The following is a 20,994-nucleotide window of genomic DNA, read 5'->3' as shown; positions in this document are numbered from 1 at the left end:
TTATAACCCCCTTGTGTACCTGTGCCTGTTTACACACTTTTAATCAGAAGCGATCTCTAGGGAAACAGTTTGGAGCCCCAATGCTTTACACATACATCACTCTGCCATTGCCTAGCAATGCATCTGTGCAGCATCAGCGCCCCCGAACTGTCACCCTAGCAATCACATCCAATCCCTACAGAAGCGCAGGCTGGGGATATCGGGTCTGTTACAGGCCTACTCAGTAATGAAATAAGGCATATGTGGTGTTTTAGCCAGGAAGAGCAAAAGAACATATTTTACGGGGATTTTTAAACTGTGGTACTTGTCATATGTTAATTAGGAAGGGTAAAAAATGTATAATTTCTGCATATAGTCCTCATTTTGCCCAGTAAAATGGCAATCAAATAAAATCAATTTTGGAAATGAATGTAACTTAGAATAAGGCCATATTGCCCTGAAGAAAAGAACAGTATCATAAATTACTTAGGGGGCATAAGTAATAAAAAAGCTAGTGCTATACCAATAGCGTTACAGCTGAAATGTCAAAACTGTCAGGAATTTTTAGGGATAAAAACCCTGGAACTAGTTAAAGGACATAAAATTAAATATCTGTCAGTCTCCATAAATCTTCTGGGATGCGATCTGCATTCTTGCTCTGCCCCTTACTTGCTCTACAAACTCTCTATTCCGGGCCCCAACCCCCCCACCCCCAATTTGGCTTTGCCGCCCTGGAAACAGAATTTCTCCATAGGTCTCTGCGCCTGCGCAGCTTGCTTGCTGCTACTGCACCTGCACTGGTCGGGAGCTCTCTGCCACCAGGCCTGCGCTCCTAGCGGGCGCCAGGACATACAGTGTGCGCACAGCGATGCCAGCGCAAGTGCAGTACCAGCAAAGCAAACTGCACAGGCACGGGGAGCTATAGAGGAATTCTGTTTCCGGGTGATGCCGACCTGGTGGTGGTGGAGGGCTTGGAGTAAAGTAATTGCAGGGCAATTTGAGCCAGTATGGAGCAGAACAAGGATGCAGACTGCGTCCCAGAGGGTTTATGGACACCAACAGGTATATAATTTGCATACGCTCGGTCACCTCGTATGTCCTTCAAGCAAATGCATTGTCACTTTAGTGTGCTTCCTCTGCTAAATTATCCCAACAGACTGTTAAATTGAATTCTGTGTAAAAAAAAAACTACATTTCTACAATGAGATGACTCACTTCTGTATGCAGTTTTTCATAGAAAAGAGAATTCAATTGAAATTTGGCCTTCTTTTGGTGCTTTGAAACTTGAAAAGGAATATCTAACAAAGACCTATTAAAAGATGTTACAAAACCTAAAATGTCCTTATTATTTATGCCCCATAGTATGACTTTTATTAAAGTACGGTAAATCAGTTCCCAAACCTGATCCGCACTCAGTTATGCCCTTACTTTACCTTGTACCTGAAGTTCAATCTCTGAATGCAGAATGCCCTGGGACATAAATGGGAGCCACCTGCAGAGAATATCAGTAGTGGTAAATGGTAGATGTATTACTCAATAATTTAAACATAGAATGTAGTCATGTTATATAGTCAAATGTTACACCTTAACATTTTATTCATGATACAGTATTATCTTATACAGTATTTTAGTTTATCTCCCCCAACCACCACCACAACCACCACTGACTTAGCTCTTTATTGGTGTTGCAGGGGTAATGATTAGTTCTATACGTGCTTTGAATACCGTATTTTTAGGACCATAAGATGCTTCTGGCCATAAGATGCACCTAGGTTTAGAGGTCAAAAACCAAGGACAAAAGATATATACTAAACCAGGTTTGTCCATGGTGCAGGGGCATCTAGTGGATTATCTTCCTCCAATTATTTTGCCCCCCTTGTACCTCTTGTGTGTCCACCCGTGTACCTTTTGTGTCCCCCTGTGTCCTCCTCTGTCCCTCCTGTGTTCTTTGCTGTCCCCCTGCATCCTCCTCTGTCTCCCTGTGTCCTCCACTGTCCCCATGCATCCTCTCTTTGTCCCCATGTCCTTCCTCTGTCCACCTGTATTTTTCCTCTGTCCCTGCTGTGTTCCCCTCTAACTCCATGTGTCCTCTGTCCCCCTACGTCCTTCCTCTGTCCACCTGCATCCTCATCTGTGTCTTCCTCTGTCCCTGCGTCCTCTGCCTGACCCCCATTTATCCTATCTCAGTTCCCCTGCATCCTCTCTGCCCCCCCCCCCCCCCCCCGTGTCAGCCTACTAACCCCCTGCATCCATCCTCTGTCCCCCTGCTTTCTCTCCCTGCCCCCCTGCATCCTTCCTTTGTCTCCCTGCACCCTTCCTCTGTCCCTCTCTGCCCTTTGAACAAACAAAACTGTATTCAAAGATCACTGATACAAATACGTGATAATATCCAATAGCACAGTTGAAATTCGAAAAAAATTGAATATTGTGCAAAAGTTAATTTATTTCAGTAATTCAAATTAAAAGGTGAAACTAATGTATGAAAAAGCCTCATTGCATGCAAAGCGAGATATTTCAAGCATTTATTTGTTATAATTTTGATGACTATGGCTTACAGCTTATGAAAACCCCCAAATCTCAGACAATTAGAATATTACATGAAATAAAAAAAACTAAGATTTTACATTGAAAAATGTCAGACGTTTGAAAAATATAATCATGAACATGTACTCAGTACTTGATTTGGGCCCCTTTTGCATCAATTACTACCTCAATGTGGCTTGGCATGGATGCTATTAGCCTGTGGTATTGATGAGGTGTTATGGAAGACCAGGATGTTTCAATAGCCGCCTTCAGCTCTTCTGCATTGTTCAGTCTCATGTCTCTCATGTTTCTCTTGCCCTCTATGGGGTTCATTTCAGGTGAATTTGCTAGCCAGTCAAGCACAGTAATCCCATGGTCATTGAACCAAGTTTTGGTACTTGTGACAGTGTGGACAGGTGGCAACTAAGTCCTGCTAGAAAATCAAGTCAGTATCTCCATAAAGCTTGTTTGCAGAAGGAAGCATGAAGTGCTCCAAAATCTCCAGGTAGATGGCTGCGTTGGCTCTGGACTTAAAGTGTACCTGAGCCAAAGCTCGAGTACACTTAATTTTGACCTTTCTTTCTCTGTCGTATTATACAATTTACATAGTTTGGGGCCTATTTTACTTGTTTCAACTGGTGCTGTCTTTTATCTTTTTAAATTTCTTTTTTTTATCATATTAGCAAATGCTATGGTTTTAACTATCCTGGAATAATATTCCTATATTAGTTTTGACATAATTTGGGGGCTAATTTATTATTATTATTATTATTATTTTAACAGAGAGAGAGAGAGAGAGAGAGAGAGAGAGAGAGAGAGAGAGAGAGAGAGAGAGAGAGAGAGAGAGAGAGTTGTGAAGCAGTGGTCCACATTTCTAGAACCAAACCACCATAGTACATGGGAGCCCTTATATATTTGATCCGATTACATTATCAACCATTTCTTAAAGTGGATCTGAGATAAAAAAAAAAATAACTATAACAAGTAACTTGTCTATATAACTTATCTAAAGTTTAGATACTTTACACAGCAAATCTGGCTGCAAACAGCTTCAACAGTTTAGGAATGATAATTCATTCTTGTGATACAATGAGAGCTGCCATGTTCTGTTTGTCACATTACACACAGGCAAGCTGATCTGTATCTCCAGCCCTCAGCCTGTAAAAACTTCACTCCCCTCTCCTCCTCCGTCCTCCCCTCTGCCTCTGAAATCTCTGGCTAGTAACCTCCTCCTCCTCTTGCCCAGACTGAGCTCCCATAAGCCCTTGCTACTAATGCTCAGAGTGCCAAGGCACTCTGGAGAAGCTGTGGGAGAGGCTCGTTTAATTTGTAGGGAATTAGAGTATTAAAACAAAACAAAAAAAAGTATTTGGCTTGAGGAATGCCCTATAAACTATATGGAAGGAACACAATTATGCAATGAATGAAAGTTTATCTCGGATCCACCTCAAGCAAATATAATATACTGGGCATTAGGCCCATTTGTTTATTAATGGATGCTAGGTTTTAATGAAGTGCCGCATGCGAAGACACCAGCATGCGCACGCTACGCAACCTTGCGCCTGCAAAGTACAGCGGCAGCACACAATGATGCAGGTGGACAGAAACACCTGCGTTTTTATTAGCTAGACTGTTTAGTGCATCAAAATTAGTGTTGGGCCGAACAGTTCGCCTGGCGAACCTCTCTGGGCCTCTTACTACTTCCGGGTCGCAATGACCCGGAGTAGTACGCCTGCGCTGCCCGGCGGAGCGCGTCCTAGATCGCGCTCCTGTTGCCAGGCGCTCTCTGCGCATGAGCGTGACGTCACTCATGACATCACGCTCATGCGCAGAGAGTGCCCGGCAACGGGAGCGCGATCTAGGACGCGCTCCGCCGGGCAGCGCAGGCGTACTACTCCGGGTCATTGCGACCCGGAAGTAGTAAGAGGCCCATGAATTTAGAGATGTTCGCCGGCGAACGGTTCGGGAACCGTTCGCCACATCTCTAATCAAAATAATAACAGGGCTTATTTCTTAAATTACGGAGGTGTGACTAAACATGCTGCTTAACTGATGAATCTCTAGGGTAACATTTTTTTACTTGAATAACAATTACAAAAAAAACCCTCTCCATCATATATACATAATTGTTGTAAGTCTTCCATGGTGCAGTTCCGTCATGTTAAGTCAAAATGTGACAACTTAAAGAGGAACTCCGACCAAGAATTGAACTTTATCCCAATCAGTAGCTGATACCCACTTTTACATGAGAAAAATAATGATTTTCACAAACAGACCATCAGGGGGCGCTGTATGACTGATTTTGTGCTGAAACCCCTCCCACAAGAGGCTCTGGTACCGTACGGTACTCTGGGCAAACTGCCACAATGTAACAATGTTCAGACAGGAAATAGCTGCTTACAGCTGTCTGTTAAAGCCAGACCAGCTACATAATCTGCCCACAGTAACAATGTCACCATGTAAAACATGTCAGAATGTGAATCTGGGAGAGGAAAGATTTTACAATGAGCAAACACTGACTAAATCATGTATACATAATTATTGTAAAAATGAAGCACTTTTTTTATTACATTATTTTCACTGGAGTTCCTCTTTAACAACAGAGTCTCACTGAAATAGGAAAATGACCCGATGTCTGTGTGGAGACACGTTCCTCTGTCCTCTGCTCTAGAGAAATACTGTAAGTGTGTAGCTGGATTTTGTACTCTGATTACCAGGCTCTGTGCTGATCTCATCCTCCTTTCAGAGCCTCTCATTATGCAGTCTATAGCAAAATAATTCATTTAAAGCACACCTGAACTTAGAGGGATATGGAGGCTGACACGTTTATTCCCTTTAAAGAGACACTAAAGCGGGAAAAAATATATGATATAATGAATTGGTTGTGTACTATGAATAATTACTAGATTAGCAGCAAAGAAAATATTCTCATACTTTTATTTTCAGGTATATAGTGTTTTTTCTAACATTGCATTATTCTATAATATGTGCAGATTACACAACACTCAGCATTCAAAATGATTCTTTCAGAGCAGTCTGTGAAGTAATGACCTCTCCTCTAGCAGAGGAAAAGTAAATAGTGCAGGAACAGTTGAGATAATAAAAGTCAGATAACAGCCCTCTCCAGGACTAACTTAGTCGGAGAGCTTAATGGCTTGTTTGCATAGAGATAACAACTGGAGTTTCTCAACTCTTCCTGTACTGGAAACAATTAGACTGATGTATCTGATCTTAATGTTTTATTTCTTAGCTGTACTACACATACAAATCATAATATCATAATTTTTTTTTCGCTTCAGTGTCTCTTTAAATGCTGCAGATTGCCTGACTTTCCCTTTTAGCTTACTTATACCCTGACAAGCATGCAGATCAGGTGTTTCTGACTGAAGTCTGACTGCATTAGGCCCCGTTCACACTTGCGTTTTGGCAAATAAACGGACCAGATCCTGATCGGATCCTGATCGGATCCTGACCTGATCCTGATCAGAACCGTACGGTTCCGATCCGGATCTGGTCCGTTTGTATCAGGCATGCATCAGGCTGCCATCCGGATCCGTGGGCAAAAAATAGCGAAATTTGAAAAAAAAAATGTTGGGGTCAGCAGAAGGTGCACACCTGGTGCACGTGTAGAATCAGGTTCCTCTGCTGTAGGCCTCACCTCCACCTCCGACATTCTGACAAACAGCTCCAGCACGTCTGTCACTGCTGCTCCACTCCAGACATGCTTGGCCCATGTGTCCCCATCCGAAATGGCCGCTTGCAAACGCATAGGAAGTGGGGTAGAACGTCAAGTTTTTGTAGGCAGTGTGTTCTGTGCCTTCCGTTCCCCATTGGTTTCTGTGTTCCTGATGGTGCTGTCAGGCTCAGGTCCGGCTCCGGTCCGGGTGCGTGGGCCGGAGATCCGGACCCAAAAAATAGCGCATGTTGGAAAAGAGTCCGAAGTCCGGATCCGATCCGGCTCCGTACTGTACGGAACGGACGCGTGTGAACGTCCGCATAGACTTTACATTGCTATGCGGAACGTACGTTCCGTTTGTACAGTATGCGGTCCGGATCAGATCCGGAAAATCCAGATAGCGAACGCTAATGTGAACCAGGCCTAAGCCACATGCTTGTTTCAGGTCTGTGATTCAGACACTACTGCAGCCAAAGAGATCATCAGGACTACCAGGCAACTGGTATTGTTTAAAAGGAAAAAACATATGTCAGCTTTTAAATGCCTCTCAGTTTAAATGTATTTTAAAATCTCCAGAACAAAAATTGGTAGGGCTCTAGAATCCTGTTTTCTAAAATACTTCAAATAAATGAAATAGAAGTGCTTTAGGATGCCTAGAATTAAAGGACACCTGAAGTGAGAAGGATATGGAGGCTGCCATATTTAGCTCCTTTTAAACAATACTAGTTGTCTGGCTTTCCTGCTGATCTTCTGCCTCTAATACTTTCAGCCATAGTCCCTGAACAAGCATGCAGCAGGTCAGGTGTTTCTGACATTACTGTAAGATCTGACAAGATTAGCTTCATGCTTGTTTCTGGTGTTATTCAGACACTACTGCAGCCAACATTCAACAGGGCTGCCAGGCAACTGGTATTTGTTCAAAAGACAGCAAGCAATGGGCAGCGCTCACAGGCTGCAAGTGAAGTGAAAGCTCCAGAGATATGCCCAGCCCCTTGGGGCTAAATACACACCTTGAATACAAATCAGATGCAAATTATGTGCTAACACTAATCTAAATTCTAAAATTTGAATGCAAGCTGACACCCCTGGAGGCAGCTAGCCTAAAGTATACTTAAGTTTTTTACAGCAGAAGGAAATGGCAGCGCTTCCAAACAGACGCTGCACCTGAATTGACTATCTGCACAAGTATGCAGAGCTCGACTAACGGGCAAGTTACACACCTTGCATTTAAAACAGGTACAGTATAGGTAGGCAACTGGTATTGTTTCAAAGTAAATAAATATGGCAGCCTCCATATACTTCTCACTTCAGGTTCCCTTTAACATCTACATATTAGCTGTATGTGTAAATATACTGTATATCGGTACATACAGCAATATACTTTTATGGCTGTCATTTACAATGTTTTCTTTTAAATCCTGTATTTTTCTTTTTTAATATCCCCTCCTGTCCCTGCTTCCTGCATAAATTACTGTAAAGGCTAATCTATGCAGAGGGTGATTGTCTATAATGTCTATGATTACCTTTCACAAAGCACAGAAATGTGAGAATTGCCTGACAATAGGTTGGAGACCACTACTATAAGGTGCAATGAAGTGAGTTGTGAAAAACGTGAAATAGAGCCAAGTAGAGGAGAAAGATCGCAGAGCTTACCGAGTAAATGGTATAAAGAGGGCTGGGGACGGCTGCAACGGCGCTCCTGCGCCCGTCCGACTAGTTCCGCCGAAGCTGCTGTGGGACCAACAGCAGCTTCGGCGGAACTAGTCGGACGGGCGCAGGAGCGCCGTTGCAGCCGTCCCCAGCCCTCTTTATACCATTTACTCGGTAAGCTCTGCGATCTTTCTCCTCTACTTGGCTCTATTTCACGTTTTTCACAACTCACTTCATTGCACCTTATAGTAGTGGTCTCCGACCCATTGTCAGTTGCACTATTGTTGTTTGTATCAAACTTTAATTATCCTCCATGAGGTCCTATTGTATATGATGATTCACAGATTGGGTAGCACATGTTTTTGAACCTATGCTCTGTACAGGAGTTGTTACTATCTGAACTGCGTTTTGCTGTTGTTGCATGTGTATCCTGTGGACTTTAGCAGTACAGTGTCTATTACACAATTATTTATCTAGATATCATTATTATGACACTGGTGTTGCTTATCGGGTTATACATGCTACATCTAGCATAATGCTATTGACATAACCATAAACAATTAGTCACTGTTTGCGCACCATTCATAGCAGAGCATACAAATTTTGTCATTTATATTATACAAGGGATGTGTTGGCTGGGCACGGCATTGCCTTGTTTTTAAATTGTTTTTTTATATATTTTTTATGTAATTGGCTCAATAAAAGTAGTATTTGCATATACTTTGGATTTTCGCACCAGTTATTTGTTCCTGTAACATTCCCACTGTTTAGGTGGTGCTTTTTCTTTTAATTGTATAGTTCCATAGCTAGGTCGAAGACCTTACCCCCTTACATAGAACACATTTGTGCTTATATTAGCAAATTTTATTGCCTGAATATGTCTGCTCACCCTTCTTCTGTTAAAAAAGTTCCCAAGGATGTGAGCCTTCACAAGGTTTTCTAAAGGTGTATTCGACCAGTTGGTCAAATAACTTTTACAGGGGGCATCAGGGGCAAACCCAGAATTTTCAAGGATGGGATTCCTGAAAGGTATCCCTCAGCCACGCACAATACAGTATAATTAATATGACAATTATTTCCTAAATGTCAGATCTGCTCCTGATTAGAGATGTCGCGAACGGTTCGCCTGCGAATGGTTCCAGGCGAACTTTTGGGGTTCGCGTTCGCCTGCACCAGGCGAACTTTTGCGGAAGTTAGATTCGCCCCATAATGCACTGTGAGGGTCAACTTTGACCCTCTGCATCACAGTCAGCAGGCACATTGTAGCCATTCAGGCTACACTAAGCCCTGGAGCCCCCCCGCCCCTTATATAAGGCAGGCTGCGGCGGCGATTAGCCTCACTCGTGTGCCTGCTAGAGACAGACTAGGGACAGCTGCTGCAGACTTGTTCTTTTAGGGACAGATTAGTTAGGTTCTTGGCTGCTTAACTTGCTCCTGGCTGATTATTATTGCTTTTATAGCACCCCTCAACAGCTCTTTTCAGAGCTCATCCTGTACTTTTTTTTTTCTGTGTGTCAAACTGACACTTTTGTTGCATGCACAGCCTTGCTAATTCATAGTGTGTGTGCCACTGCCAGCAGCCCAGCACATTCAGTGATTACCTGTGTGTGTGACAGGGAGCTGCACATTGTACTACCCAGTACTGCATATACCCAGTACCTGTTGTGTTTACTAAAACCCACCTCATCACTGCATATACCTAGCTTTGTGTTGAGTGAACCCAGCTCCCTGCATCTAACTACCTGTTGTGTTGAATGAACCCACCTCACTGCATCTAAGTACCTTTACTGTTCAGTGAACCCAGCTTACTGCATCCTATTACCTGTTGTGTTGAGTGAACCCACCTCACTGCATCTAAGTACCTTTACTGTTCAGTGAACCCACCTCACTGCATCTAACTACCTGTTGTGTTGAGTAAACCCACCTCACTGCATCTAAGTACCTTTACTGTTGAGTGAACCCAGCTCACTGCATCTAACTACCTGTTGTGTTGAGTGAGAACCCACCTCACTGCATCTTAAGTACCTTTAGTGTTGAGTGAACAAAGCTCACTGCATCTAACTACCTGTTGTGTTGAGTGAACCCACTTCACTGCATCTAAGTACCTTTACTGTTCAGTGAACCAACCTCACTGCATCTAACTACCTGTTGTGTTGAGTGAGCCCACCTCACTGCATCTAAGTACCTTTACTGTTCAGTGAACCCAGCTCACTGCATCTAACTACCTGTTGTGTTGAGTGAACCCAGCTCACTGCTTATACCTAGCATCCCCCCGAGATGGACAAAATGGACAAACCAGGTAGAGGAAGAGGTAGAGGCAGACACAGAGGTAGGCCACCAGGCACCGGCAGGTCTGTGCAAGGTGGTGTTGCTGTGATTTCATGCGGACCTGTCACAAAATACAGTGCTCAGAAGAAGGCACGTGTCATCACTTCCCAAAATTGTGAGGACGTGGTTGAGTATTTAACACAGAACACCTCATCTCCCGCAGCCACCAGCGCAACAACAAGCACCACATCCGCTGCATTTGACACTTCGCAGGAGTTATTTGGTGGTGGTGGTGAAATCACTGATTCACAGCCACTACTGCAACAACAAGAAGAAGGCGCAGGTACACAACCTCATACGTCTGAGTTAGGTGGCGATAGTATGGACGTAACGTGTGAGGAGGGGGATGATGAACCACCTGAAGTTGGTGCAGTTGAGGAGGTGTCTGAGGAAAGCGAAGCTGGGCAGGAGGATTATGATGATGATTATACGGATGCCACGTATGTTCCCGGTAGAGGAGATGACCAGGGGGACAGTTCAGAGGGGGAGTCAGAGAGGAGTAGGAGGAGACGACTCCATGATAGAAGCAGACTAGCAGAGGGAGCTCGTCCTCAGAATCAGCTGGGGGCAGTGTCCGGCGCCATGTACCGCCAGCTATGGACAGCCAGCCAACATGCCCTTCAACGTCAGCTGCTGATGCCACCGTAGCGCCATCACCCCAGGGGGGCTCAGCGGTTTGGAAATTTTTTAACATGTGTGTCTCAGATCGGAGCAAAGCCATCTGTTGTCTCTGCCAGCAAAAAAGGAAAGGCCAACTCTCACGTAGGGACAAGTGCCTTACGAAGGCACCTGGAGAGAAGGCACAAACAGCTATGGCAAGAACACCTGAGGAAAAGCAGCACACAAAAGACAAGCCACCCTCCTTCTCCTCCTCCTATTTCAGGTGCATCGTCTTCATCCGCTTTCTCCCTTGCACCTTCACAGCCACTCTCCTCCACACCGCCTCTTCCCTTCAGCGGTTCCTTCTCCTCTGCCCACAGCAGTACCCAGCTGTGCGTGAAGGAAGTATTTGAGCGTAAGAAGTAAATGTCTGCCAGTCACCCTCTTGCTCGGCGTCTGACAGCTGGCGTGGTGGAACTATTAGCTCGCGAGCTATTACCATACAAGCTGGTGGAGTCGGAGGCTTTCCATAAGTTTGTGGCCATTGGTACACCGCAGTGGAAGGTACCAGGCTGCAATTATTTTTCACAAAAGGCCATACCCAAACTGTACCGTGCAGTTGAGAGGCAAGTGGTGTCATCTATTGCGAAAAGCGTTGGGTCAAGAGTCCACCTGACCACGGATGCCTGGTCTGCCAAGCACGGGCAGGGCCACTACATTGCATACACAGCCCATTGGGTCATCCTGGTGACCAATGGCAGCAAGCAGGGAGTACGTGGCTGCGCAGCGGACCGACTTGTCACACCTCCACGGCTTGCAGGCAGGCCTCCAGCCACCTCCTCTCCACCTGCTACCACCTCTTCGCTGTCGTCATCCTCCTCCTTGGCTGGTGCCGTGATCTCCTCTCCAGCTACACAGCCCCAGCACCCCAGCTACCACAGCCCGGCGACCATATGGGCTTGAAAAACGCCACGGCCTACACTCTGGCCACGGTGCGCACCCGTCCAGCACGGCCATCACTACGCAAACAGCTGTTTGCGGTGCATTACACAGTGAGTTTGGTGTGTCAGTGTGAAGCAGAACTCTAATTACACTCCCTGATTGATGTATACCCATGCAAGATGTTTGAAAGCACTTTAGACCTGCAATTTAGCATTCAATGTGATTTCTGCCCTTAAAACTCTGCTTTGCGTCAAATCCAGATTTTTCCCTGGGACTTTGGGCATGTATCCCACTCCGCCATGCCCCTCTCCAGGTGTTAGACCCCTTGAAACATCTTTTCCATCACTTTTGTGGCCAGCATAATTTTTTCTATTTTTCAAAGTTCGCATCCCCATTGAAGTCTATTGCGGTTCGCGAACTTTTACGCGAACCAAAACTTCTGCGAAGGTTCGCGAACGGGGTTCATGAACCGAAAATCGGACGTTCGCGACAGCTCTACTCCTGATCGTCAACGGGGATCGATCAGGAGCAGTTTGGATACAGATAATAATGGGGATAGCTGACATTGCTAATGAAGGGGAAAGTGAAGCATTCACAGAGCAGTGCACAGGGCTGTGCTCATATCTGACTCCCCAGAGCTGCTCCATACTCTGTACAAACGCTGCTGCTCCATGCAAAGTCATCTGTAGCAGGGAAAGGAAGGGGGCAGTGCTGTGAGCTGCAGGATACCTGCAAATATTCTGGTGTTTCAACTTGTGCCTGTCCCCAGACACTGCACCAGCCTGGTCTGAGGTGGGATTCTGGGCAGGGTATCTAACTTTTTTTAGGTTCACTGTACTATTGCTTTAACCGCTTGCTGCCCGCGTCACGCCAGTAGGCGTGGCCGCGGCGGCAGCCCCAGGACCAGCTAACGCCAATTGGCGGAAAGTCCTGGGGCAGCAGTTTACGGGAGATCGCGCGCACTGTGCGCGCGCATCTCCCGCTTAGTGGGCGGAGCTGAGCTCCGCCTTCAGTCTCCGAGCGGCGATTGCCGCACGGGAGACTGTTACACGGCGAAACCGCCGTGTATTTACATGTGCAGCGCTGCGATCAGCAGCAGCGCTGCACTGGGGACAGCCGTGTGACACGGCTGTCCCCATGGGGGACAAGAGAGCGATCGGCTCTCATAGGCAGAAGCCTATGACAGCCGATCGCCGTGATTGGCCGGCTGGGGGGAGGGAGGGGATTTAGAAAATAAAAATAAAAGAAAATGTCAAAAAATATTTAAAAAAAAACAAACAAATATTTATAAAAAAAAAAAATAAACACAGGGGGGGCGATCAGACCTCACCAACAGAGAGCTCTGTTGGTGGGGAGAAAAGGGGGGGGGGAGATCACTTGTGTGCAGAGGTATACGGCCCTGCAGCTTGGCCTTAAAGCTGCAGTGGCCAATTAATGTAAAATTAGGCTGGTCACTAGGGGGGTTTACCACCATGGTCCTCAAGAGGTTAAATAGAAATACTACTTTTGCTGTGAATAAAGCAAACCCTACCAAGGATTAATAATTAACTTTTTCATTACAATAAACTTGTTTTTTTCATGCAAATAAAACAGTGGAAAAAAAAAGTGTTTCCTGAAGACATCTGCAACAGAAAAAAGCGTTAACTACTGCTCTATGCAGCATGTTACTTAACCAGAAAATGGACAGTCTAATCACTATACTGAATTAGGTTGCCATGGTTGCAAAAAAAAGGGTAATTTGAGTTTACTGCCTTTTACTGGAAATTCATAGCCAGCCTCAAGCTGAAATAAAAAGATAATTTTTAACCTCCCTGCCGGTATGATTTTATGCGGCGCACGGCCGCGGGAGGGTTTTTTTGCCTCTTTTTTTTTTAGAATGTAGCTAGCCTAGCGCTAGATACATGCTTCCCCCCTCCCTGCGGCATGCTTTCCCCTCCGCCCAGCCCCTCCAATCCCCTCCGGCGCATAATCCCAACAGGAAATCCCGTTCCGAACGGGATTTCCTGTATGGGCTTCCCCCGTCGCCATGGCGACGATCACGATGACGTCATCGACATCAGACGGGGTCCCGATCCACCCCTCAGTGCTGCCTGGCACTGATTGGCCAGGCTGCGCAAGGGGTCCTGGGAGGGGGGGGGGGCGGCACGGCAGGTAGCGGCGGATCGGCGTGCTAGCTGCGTGTTTTAAAAAAAATTATGCAAATCGGCCCAGAGGGGCCTGAGAAAGAAACAAAACATTCAATTTGCTTTGTAAATATGTAAATATAAAATAAAACCATGGGATATCTAATGAAGTCATTTTAGGAGTAGGAGGATAAATCCATTTAAATCCATTTGTTTATCTCATCAGTTTATTCTCACCTCGGGTTCACTTTAACTACCAGTCTATGACTTTAGAAATTTTTCAGTAAAAAGGGAATTTCCCTTTAAGGCTGAAGGATTCCGGCTATAAACTGCAAGCAAGCTGTCTCCGCTCAACAGATGTAATAACTTTTAGCGGCTCCCGCTTCTCTGCGCAGATAGATCTTCCCCGATTTGCGGCCGTGTAAGTTTGCTGAGAGTTATGCATGACATTGTGAATCTTGGCTGGCGAGGAAATGGAAATCTTTAGCTTGACTCGGAACTTTAGAAATAAACGGGTTGAGAGGATGAATGCCTGTGTGACAGGCGGTGCGATGTAAGAAAATGAAAGTACAAATATTACCCAGAACCTCAGTGTGACACGCGGGGCTGTGTGGATTGGTGGTTGGACTCCGATTCCATAAAACTCACTTCAAACAGAAAAAAAACTATCCTTGAGGGAATACAGAGATTCGGCATTTAGAAATGCAAGGAGAAGAATTGTGATGGCATGAGTAATGTTACCTTTCACAATTGAAGATATATTCTGAGATGTCGCCCTGTTCCCTGATGATTACTTTCTCACAATACCAGTACTGTGACTTGTGATTGGCCTCGCAGCCCAGGAGCACTCTCTGCAGCCTCCCCAGTGACACTGCTTCAATTTCAAACACATCAACCTAAAGGATGAGAACAGAGTCAAATGTGAGGAATTATAATACATCCGCTGCTCATTTGCCTGCCCTGCTCTTCCGCTCTTGCATCATGTTGCCGTGTCTTCCTACGGGGGAAATTGATTTTTCTATATGTGTGCTCCAGAGAAAAGAAACATCAAGGCCTGCATCCTTTCTTTTAAATGGTGACTTTCCTTTCTGGGTGGAATAGGGCATTATGGGGAAATGGATCAATTTGCTCACCCTCCCAAAAACGACGTCAGAAGGAAGGAGAGGAGTTAGAACTGTGAACAGATATTATATGGTGTTAAAAGAGTCCGGCTGCTTCTGGGAGAAATGGTTGGGGGGAAAGCACCAGAAATTGGTCTTCTAATTGAATACAAATAGAAAGAAAAAGGTGTTGAAGCACGGAATTAACTATAAATCATGACACCCCCCCAGCAAAACTTTGATGGGGCCCCCAATGTTCTCACCCCTTCCCTTGCCAAACACTTGTGAGACTTATAGCTTGGGGACCATCTCAAAAGGTCCTAATTGGTCATAAGTGTGGCCATCTTGATCGTCACACCCATAACAGGTGTAGCCACAAAAACACCTGATGTGATTTATCAGAGGGAGTGAAATAGTATTTTGGGTCCCCTTACTACAGCTCTGGGCCCCCTGCAGTCACAGACACTGTTCCCCTCTAGTTACGCCCCTGTGTTGAAGCCCAGTGGTTTAACAATAGGGGGTGTAGAGCTTGTGGTCATTTGGGGGCCCTTGGACCTGAGCACAAGCACAGCTACAAATTCTGGGGCACCCGAACAAAATTTTTATAGTCTCCTCCCACATTCAACCCTTTTACCCTTCCACGTGGACCCCACAACTTTCAGACTGTTTGCCAGGGGTCACAAAACCTGTGTGGCTATGATTCCACCCACCCATAATAGGTGTGTCCAGTCCACAAAAACACATGCACCGGGGGTGGGTGAGGGCAGTATCAGATTTGCGATTCCGATTTTCCCTGGATACTATCAAAAGAAAAACGCTGAAAAAAACGCAGCATGCAGTAACGATTAAAAATAGCAAATCGGAATCGCATGTGAAAGCGATTCAAAATCAAAATCAGAATTGCATGTAGTGTGCAAGAGGCCTTAGAGATGGTAAGAAGTAGGGTCTACAAGGGCTGCTCCTCCTACAGTAGGGGCTGAACGAATGAAGATTCATGCATTCATTGCAACTAATCAGCCCCTATCTCACTTATGGTGGCCACTATAATGATTCTTTTTCATCCAGTCTTATCAATTCTATGTAATATATGGGAACGGCCTAAATTATCCATTCAGTATATTCACTCAATTTACCCTTATAGTATATAGATATGGTAAAATTGGATGAAAAAGACTGGATCAATAGTGGCCACCATTAGCAAGATTCTTCTGAACAGTGGTGCTCAGCAGAGCTCGAATATTCGAGTAGCTCGAATATTCGAGCTCTTTTTCAGCTATTCGAGCTTGGTATTCGAGCTCCGAATAGCTGCAGCTATTCGAATGGGCTATTCGAGTAAACGCGAATAGCCCATTCACTATTCGAGCTATTCGAGCAAACGGCGCTATTCGAGCTCGGGTACCGAGCTCGAATAGCGTCATAGCCCAGATTGATGTCCTTAGAGCCAATCAGAGGGCTCCCAGGCCCTCTGACGGCAGCCAATCACAGAGGGGGACCCTGGCCAGCCCCTACCCTATAAATAGCGGCCGCCATGTTAGGTTTCTCCGTCCTTGCCTGAGACTTGCATAGAGAGAGAGTTGCTCCTTTGTGCTTTGGCTTAGCAAGAGCTCTATTGTGGTCATTTACCTAGCGTTTTTGCTCACATACACCTCCTATACACACCTATATTGTTGTTAGTTAGATAGACATTGTATTTTAGTTAGTAGCTTTTGTGTTACATAGACAGAGACAGCTGCTGCAGGCAAGCTTACAGCTTTAGGCCTCAGGGCCTGCCTGTGTGGGCAGCTGTTCTCTCCTGTCCTCTGTTAGTATATTTCTCTCATCTATACCAGTATTTCTGCTGTCCTTTACTACTGATTGATTCTGTATTTAGTATTGTAGTTATACTGTACTAGGACACTCACTGTCACTGTTCATAGGCTAAGGCTAAGGCTACTAGCTCCTGCGTGTGTGCACTCACTGTCTTGTACACACACACTCTATTTCCTTCTGATTACTGATTGATTATTGTAATTAGTTGTACTTACTGTTACTACGTACTTACTCTTTCTGTACTAGGAGTCTAGGACACTCAGTCACTGTTCATAGGCTACTAGCTCCTGCGTGTGTGCACTCACTCACTGTCTGTGTACTGTAGTGTACACACACACTCTATTTCCTTCTGATTACTGATTGATTATTGTAATTAGTTGTACTTACTGTTACTACTTACTCTTACTGTACTAGGAGTCTAGGACACTCAGTCACTGTTCATAGGCTACTAGCTCCTGCGTGTGTGCACTCACTCACTGTCTGTGTACTGTAGTGTACACACACACTCTATTTCCTTCTGATTACTGATTGATTATTGTAATTAGTTGTACTTACTGTTACTACTTACTCTTACTGTACTTTAGGAGTCTAGGACACTCAGTCACTGTTCATAGGCTACTAGCTCCTGCGTGTGTTTGCGCGTGCGTGCACTCACTGTCTGTAGTGTACACACACTAAATTTACTTGTGATTACTACTGATTATTGTAACTTCTAGTTGTACTTCCTGACTGTTACTACTTACTTACTGTACTAGGGACACTCACTCAGTCACTGTTCATAGGCTAGCTCCTGCGCGTGTTTGCGCGTGCGTGCACTCACTGTCTGTAGTGTACACACACTAAATTTCCTTGTGATTACTACTGATTATTGTAACTTCTAGTTGTACTTCCTGACTGTTACTACTTACTTACTGTACTAGGGACACTCACTCAGTCACCTCACCCACCAACCCACTCCATTAAAGTACCCCACTTTTAACCCGCCCTTTTAAAAAACTTTTGTCTTTACGCCCAAAACATCGAAGATGTCTGGAAGTGGCAGCCAGCGCGGTTTGGGCAAGGGGAAGGGCAGCAAGGGAATCAGGAGGAGAGGGAGCAGCATTGTGGCAGGCCGCGGCCGCGCCACCATGCACAGTTCCGCAGCAGCAGCGTCAGTGGCTAACATTCCTCCCATAGCCACTGGCCGTGGACGCCTTGGGCGCCGCCCAGCAGGAGCATCTGCAACTCACGCTGCAGAGACACAGCAGCAGCAGCGTGTAGCACCTGCTCCGATTTTCCTCCAGCCGGGTCGGAAACGTCCCATTGAGGAAAAGCATGCAGACACTGTGGTGCAACTCATGACGGAGGATGAGCAGCCCGCCATCAGCTCTGCATCCGAGGCCTCCACCCTCACCACCACCACCCCTGTTCGCAGCAGCCGCCCAGCAGGGTCTGGGGAGGAGGCCAGTTCACCGTCACAAGTTGGCGACCTGTCACTCAGCAGTATTTTTACCCCAGGCACCATCAGGGTATTGTCTGCTGTTGTTGGCGATTTGGAGGAGGAGATGCTGATGGGCACTTTGGGGGATGAGGGATTGGACAGCAAGACTGTGGCGACAGTCAAGCAGCCCATCCATGCATCAGGAGAGGAGTTTGGGGGGTCATCATCCCAGCAGGACATGTTTCAGGAGGGGGAGGATGATGATGACCCGGTGACAGACAGAGACTGGGTGCCACCACCTCCAGGGGATGTCGTCCTCAGCAGCTCTGAGGAGGAGGAGGAGGATGCGCTTGTGGGCCTTGCAAGGAGGCGCATCATTGCAAGCATTGGCAGCAGTAGGCAGGTCCCACAGCCTGCTGGTGTCTCAGGCTCAGCAGCAGCAGCAGCAGCATCTGCCAGTACCACCACCAGCCGCACCCAAGCCCCCCCCCCCAACCACCACAGGGAGACAGGCGGCAGCAGCGCTTCCATGCCGTAGGGGGATGTTTCTGTCACCAATCTGGCGATTTTTCACCATGCCCACTGTGTACAGCAAGTACGCCACTTGCAACCACTGTCAGCGGAAGTTGAGCAGAGGTGCAGACCCCTTAAAGTTCAGCACCAGCTCGCTCATCAACCACCTTGCTGCGAAACATTTCCACCAGCATGAGGAGTTCCAGAGGCTGAAGGCATCTGGTGCTGGCAGTGGCACCACACCCATCACTGCACAGCCTTCAGCTGCAGCAGCAGCAGCAACAGCAGCCACCCGCCCTCCTGCTCCTCCAGCAGCACCAGCAGGAGTGCGGAAACGCACTGCTCCTCCCCCCTCTGCAACTCCTGCCGCCGACACTGAGGCCTGTTCTGGCAGCCAGTCCTCAGTGGCCTCCTCCGCTGTGTCTGCTGATTCCCGTGCCAGCAAAAGGCCACGCCAGAGCCTTTTGAGCGAGTCCTTCCAGGGGGTGGTTAGGGCTCTGCCTCCCAGCAGCCGTCGCGTGCGGCAGCTGAACGGCTTGCTGGCACGGGCCATGTGCTCCCAACTCCTGCCGTACACGCTCGTGCAGGAGGGGAGCGACATTTGTGCGCTGCTTGCTTGCGCAGCCCCAGACTGGCAGCTCCCCAGCAGACACTTCTTTGCCCGCAAGGCCATTCCTGCACTGCACCGCTTTGTGATGGCCAATGTGGAGCGAGGGCTGGAGCACGCGGTTGGTGAAAGGGTCCACGTCACCATGGACTCCTGGAGCAGCCGCTTCGGGACAGGCCGCTACCTGTCCTTCACTGTCCACTGGGTCAGCTTGGTGGAAGGGGGTGAGGATGGGAGAGCAGCAGCAGGCACAGCAGCAGCAGCAACACAGTGGGTGGTGCCACCCCGCAGGGTCAGGGGAACTGCAGCAGGTTCCTCCGATCCTCTGCCATCCTCCGGCACACCTGGCCAAACCCCCCGCCTCAGCAGCAGCGTGAAGGCCCGCCACTGCCAAGCGCTGCTGCACTTGGTCAGCCTTGGGAAGACCAAGCTGACGGCAACCCATGTGTTGGCCAAACTCCAGGAGCAGGAGAGGATTTGGCTGACCCCCAGAGGCCTCAGAGTCGGAGAGGTGGTGGCCGACAATGGGGCCAATCTGGTTGCCGCAATAGACAGGGGAAACCTGACCCACATCCCCTGTCTTGCCCACGTGCTGAACCTGGTGGTGCAGAAGTTCTTGCGCACCTACCAGGGGATGGGCGAACTGCTGGAAACGGCAAGGAACGTTGTGCGTCACTTCCGGCGCTCGGCTGCAGCCTGTGCGAGCCTGGAAGACGTGCAAAAGGAGCTGGATCTGCCACGCCATCGGCTGATCCTTGACGTTCCGACTCGCTGGAACTCCACCCTGGCGATGTTGGAGCGTCTGGTTGAACAGAAGCACGCTGTCAACCAGTACCTTGCCCTGGCCACTGTTTCCGCCGCTCAGAGAAGGGACAAGACCAGCAACATCCCGTCCATCGTCCCCGATGATGACTGGAGGCACATGCAGCAGGTGTGCTTAGTGCTGGCTCCCTTTCTGCAGGCCACTAACATGGTGAGCAGGGACCATGCTATGGTCTGCGGTTGAGTGCCCCTGGTTTGTCTGCTGACCAGGGCCCTCGATGCTTTGCTGGAACAGGGAGCGGCAGCCTTGGACCAGCAGGAGCGGCAAGCAGCTGCACAGTCCACCTCTGAGGGGGAGGAGGAGGAGGATTGGTGGAGGTCCCTGACCTTGCTGCTGATGAGGGGGAGCAGCACAGTGCAGCTGAGTTGGTGCGGGGGTGGAGAGAGGATGAGGCTGACGAGGCAGAGGAGGAGGATGAGGACAGCAGCACTGCCGTCGATGTGCCAGCAGACGTGGCCCGCCTCTTCCCAATGGCAGCGCACATGCTGACGTGCCTGCGCAGGGACCCCAGGGTGATCCAGATGAAGCAGAGGGAGGACATCTGGATCAGCATGATGTTGGACCCACGCCTCAAGGGGAAGTTGAGCCAGTTCCTGCCGCCTGCAGGAGGAGACCCAGCGCAACAAATAAGGAGCTTGCAGCAGGCCCTTGTTGAGCGTTTGGAGGAAGCCTTCCCCCAGCCTTCCACCCCCACTGTCCAGCAGCCAGCACAGAGGCAGCAGCAGGTGCCTGCATCCAGCAGCAAGCGCCCCACAGACCTGCTGTCTCTCAGCCACGAGCTCTACAGGACTGTAGAGGCTCCGGCAGCAGTGACTAGAGAGGAGGTGCATGCAGCAGCATCCTCCTCCGGTCACAGCCAGCGCCTGACCCGCATGGTGGCTGACTACATGGGGTCCTACAG

The 20,994-nt window shown here is 47.6% G+C and overlaps 1 protein-coding gene across 4 annotated transcripts in view; it reads right to left on the bottom strand.

Moving 5' to 3' along the window:
• Positions 1-20,994, bottom strand: part of RP1 (RP1 axonemal microtubule associated) — a 542,476-nt gene that overhangs the window by 251,569 nt on the left and 269,913 nt on the right. For all 4 annotated transcript variants that reach the window (XM_068237387.1, XM_068237386.1, XM_068237388.1 and 1 more), the window contains 2 exons: positions 14,563-14,717; positions 1,413-1,471 (listed from right to left, as the gene is read on the bottom strand). In XM_068237387.1, coding sequence (XP_068093488.1) covers positions 1,413-1,471; positions 14,563-14,717 — 214 coding nt within the window. The remainder of the gene's footprint in view (positions 1-1,412; positions 1,472-14,562; positions 14,718-20,994) is intronic.

This window comes from Hyperolius riggenbachi, chromosome 5 (assembly GCF_040937935.1).
Source record: "Hyperolius riggenbachi isolate aHypRig1 chromosome 5, aHypRig1.pri, whole genome shotgun sequence".
Lineage (NCBI taxonomy): Eukaryota > Metazoa > Chordata > Amphibia > Anura > Hyperoliidae > Hyperolius > Hyperolius riggenbachi.
This window is presented reverse-complemented; position numbering and strand designations above follow the sequence as displayed.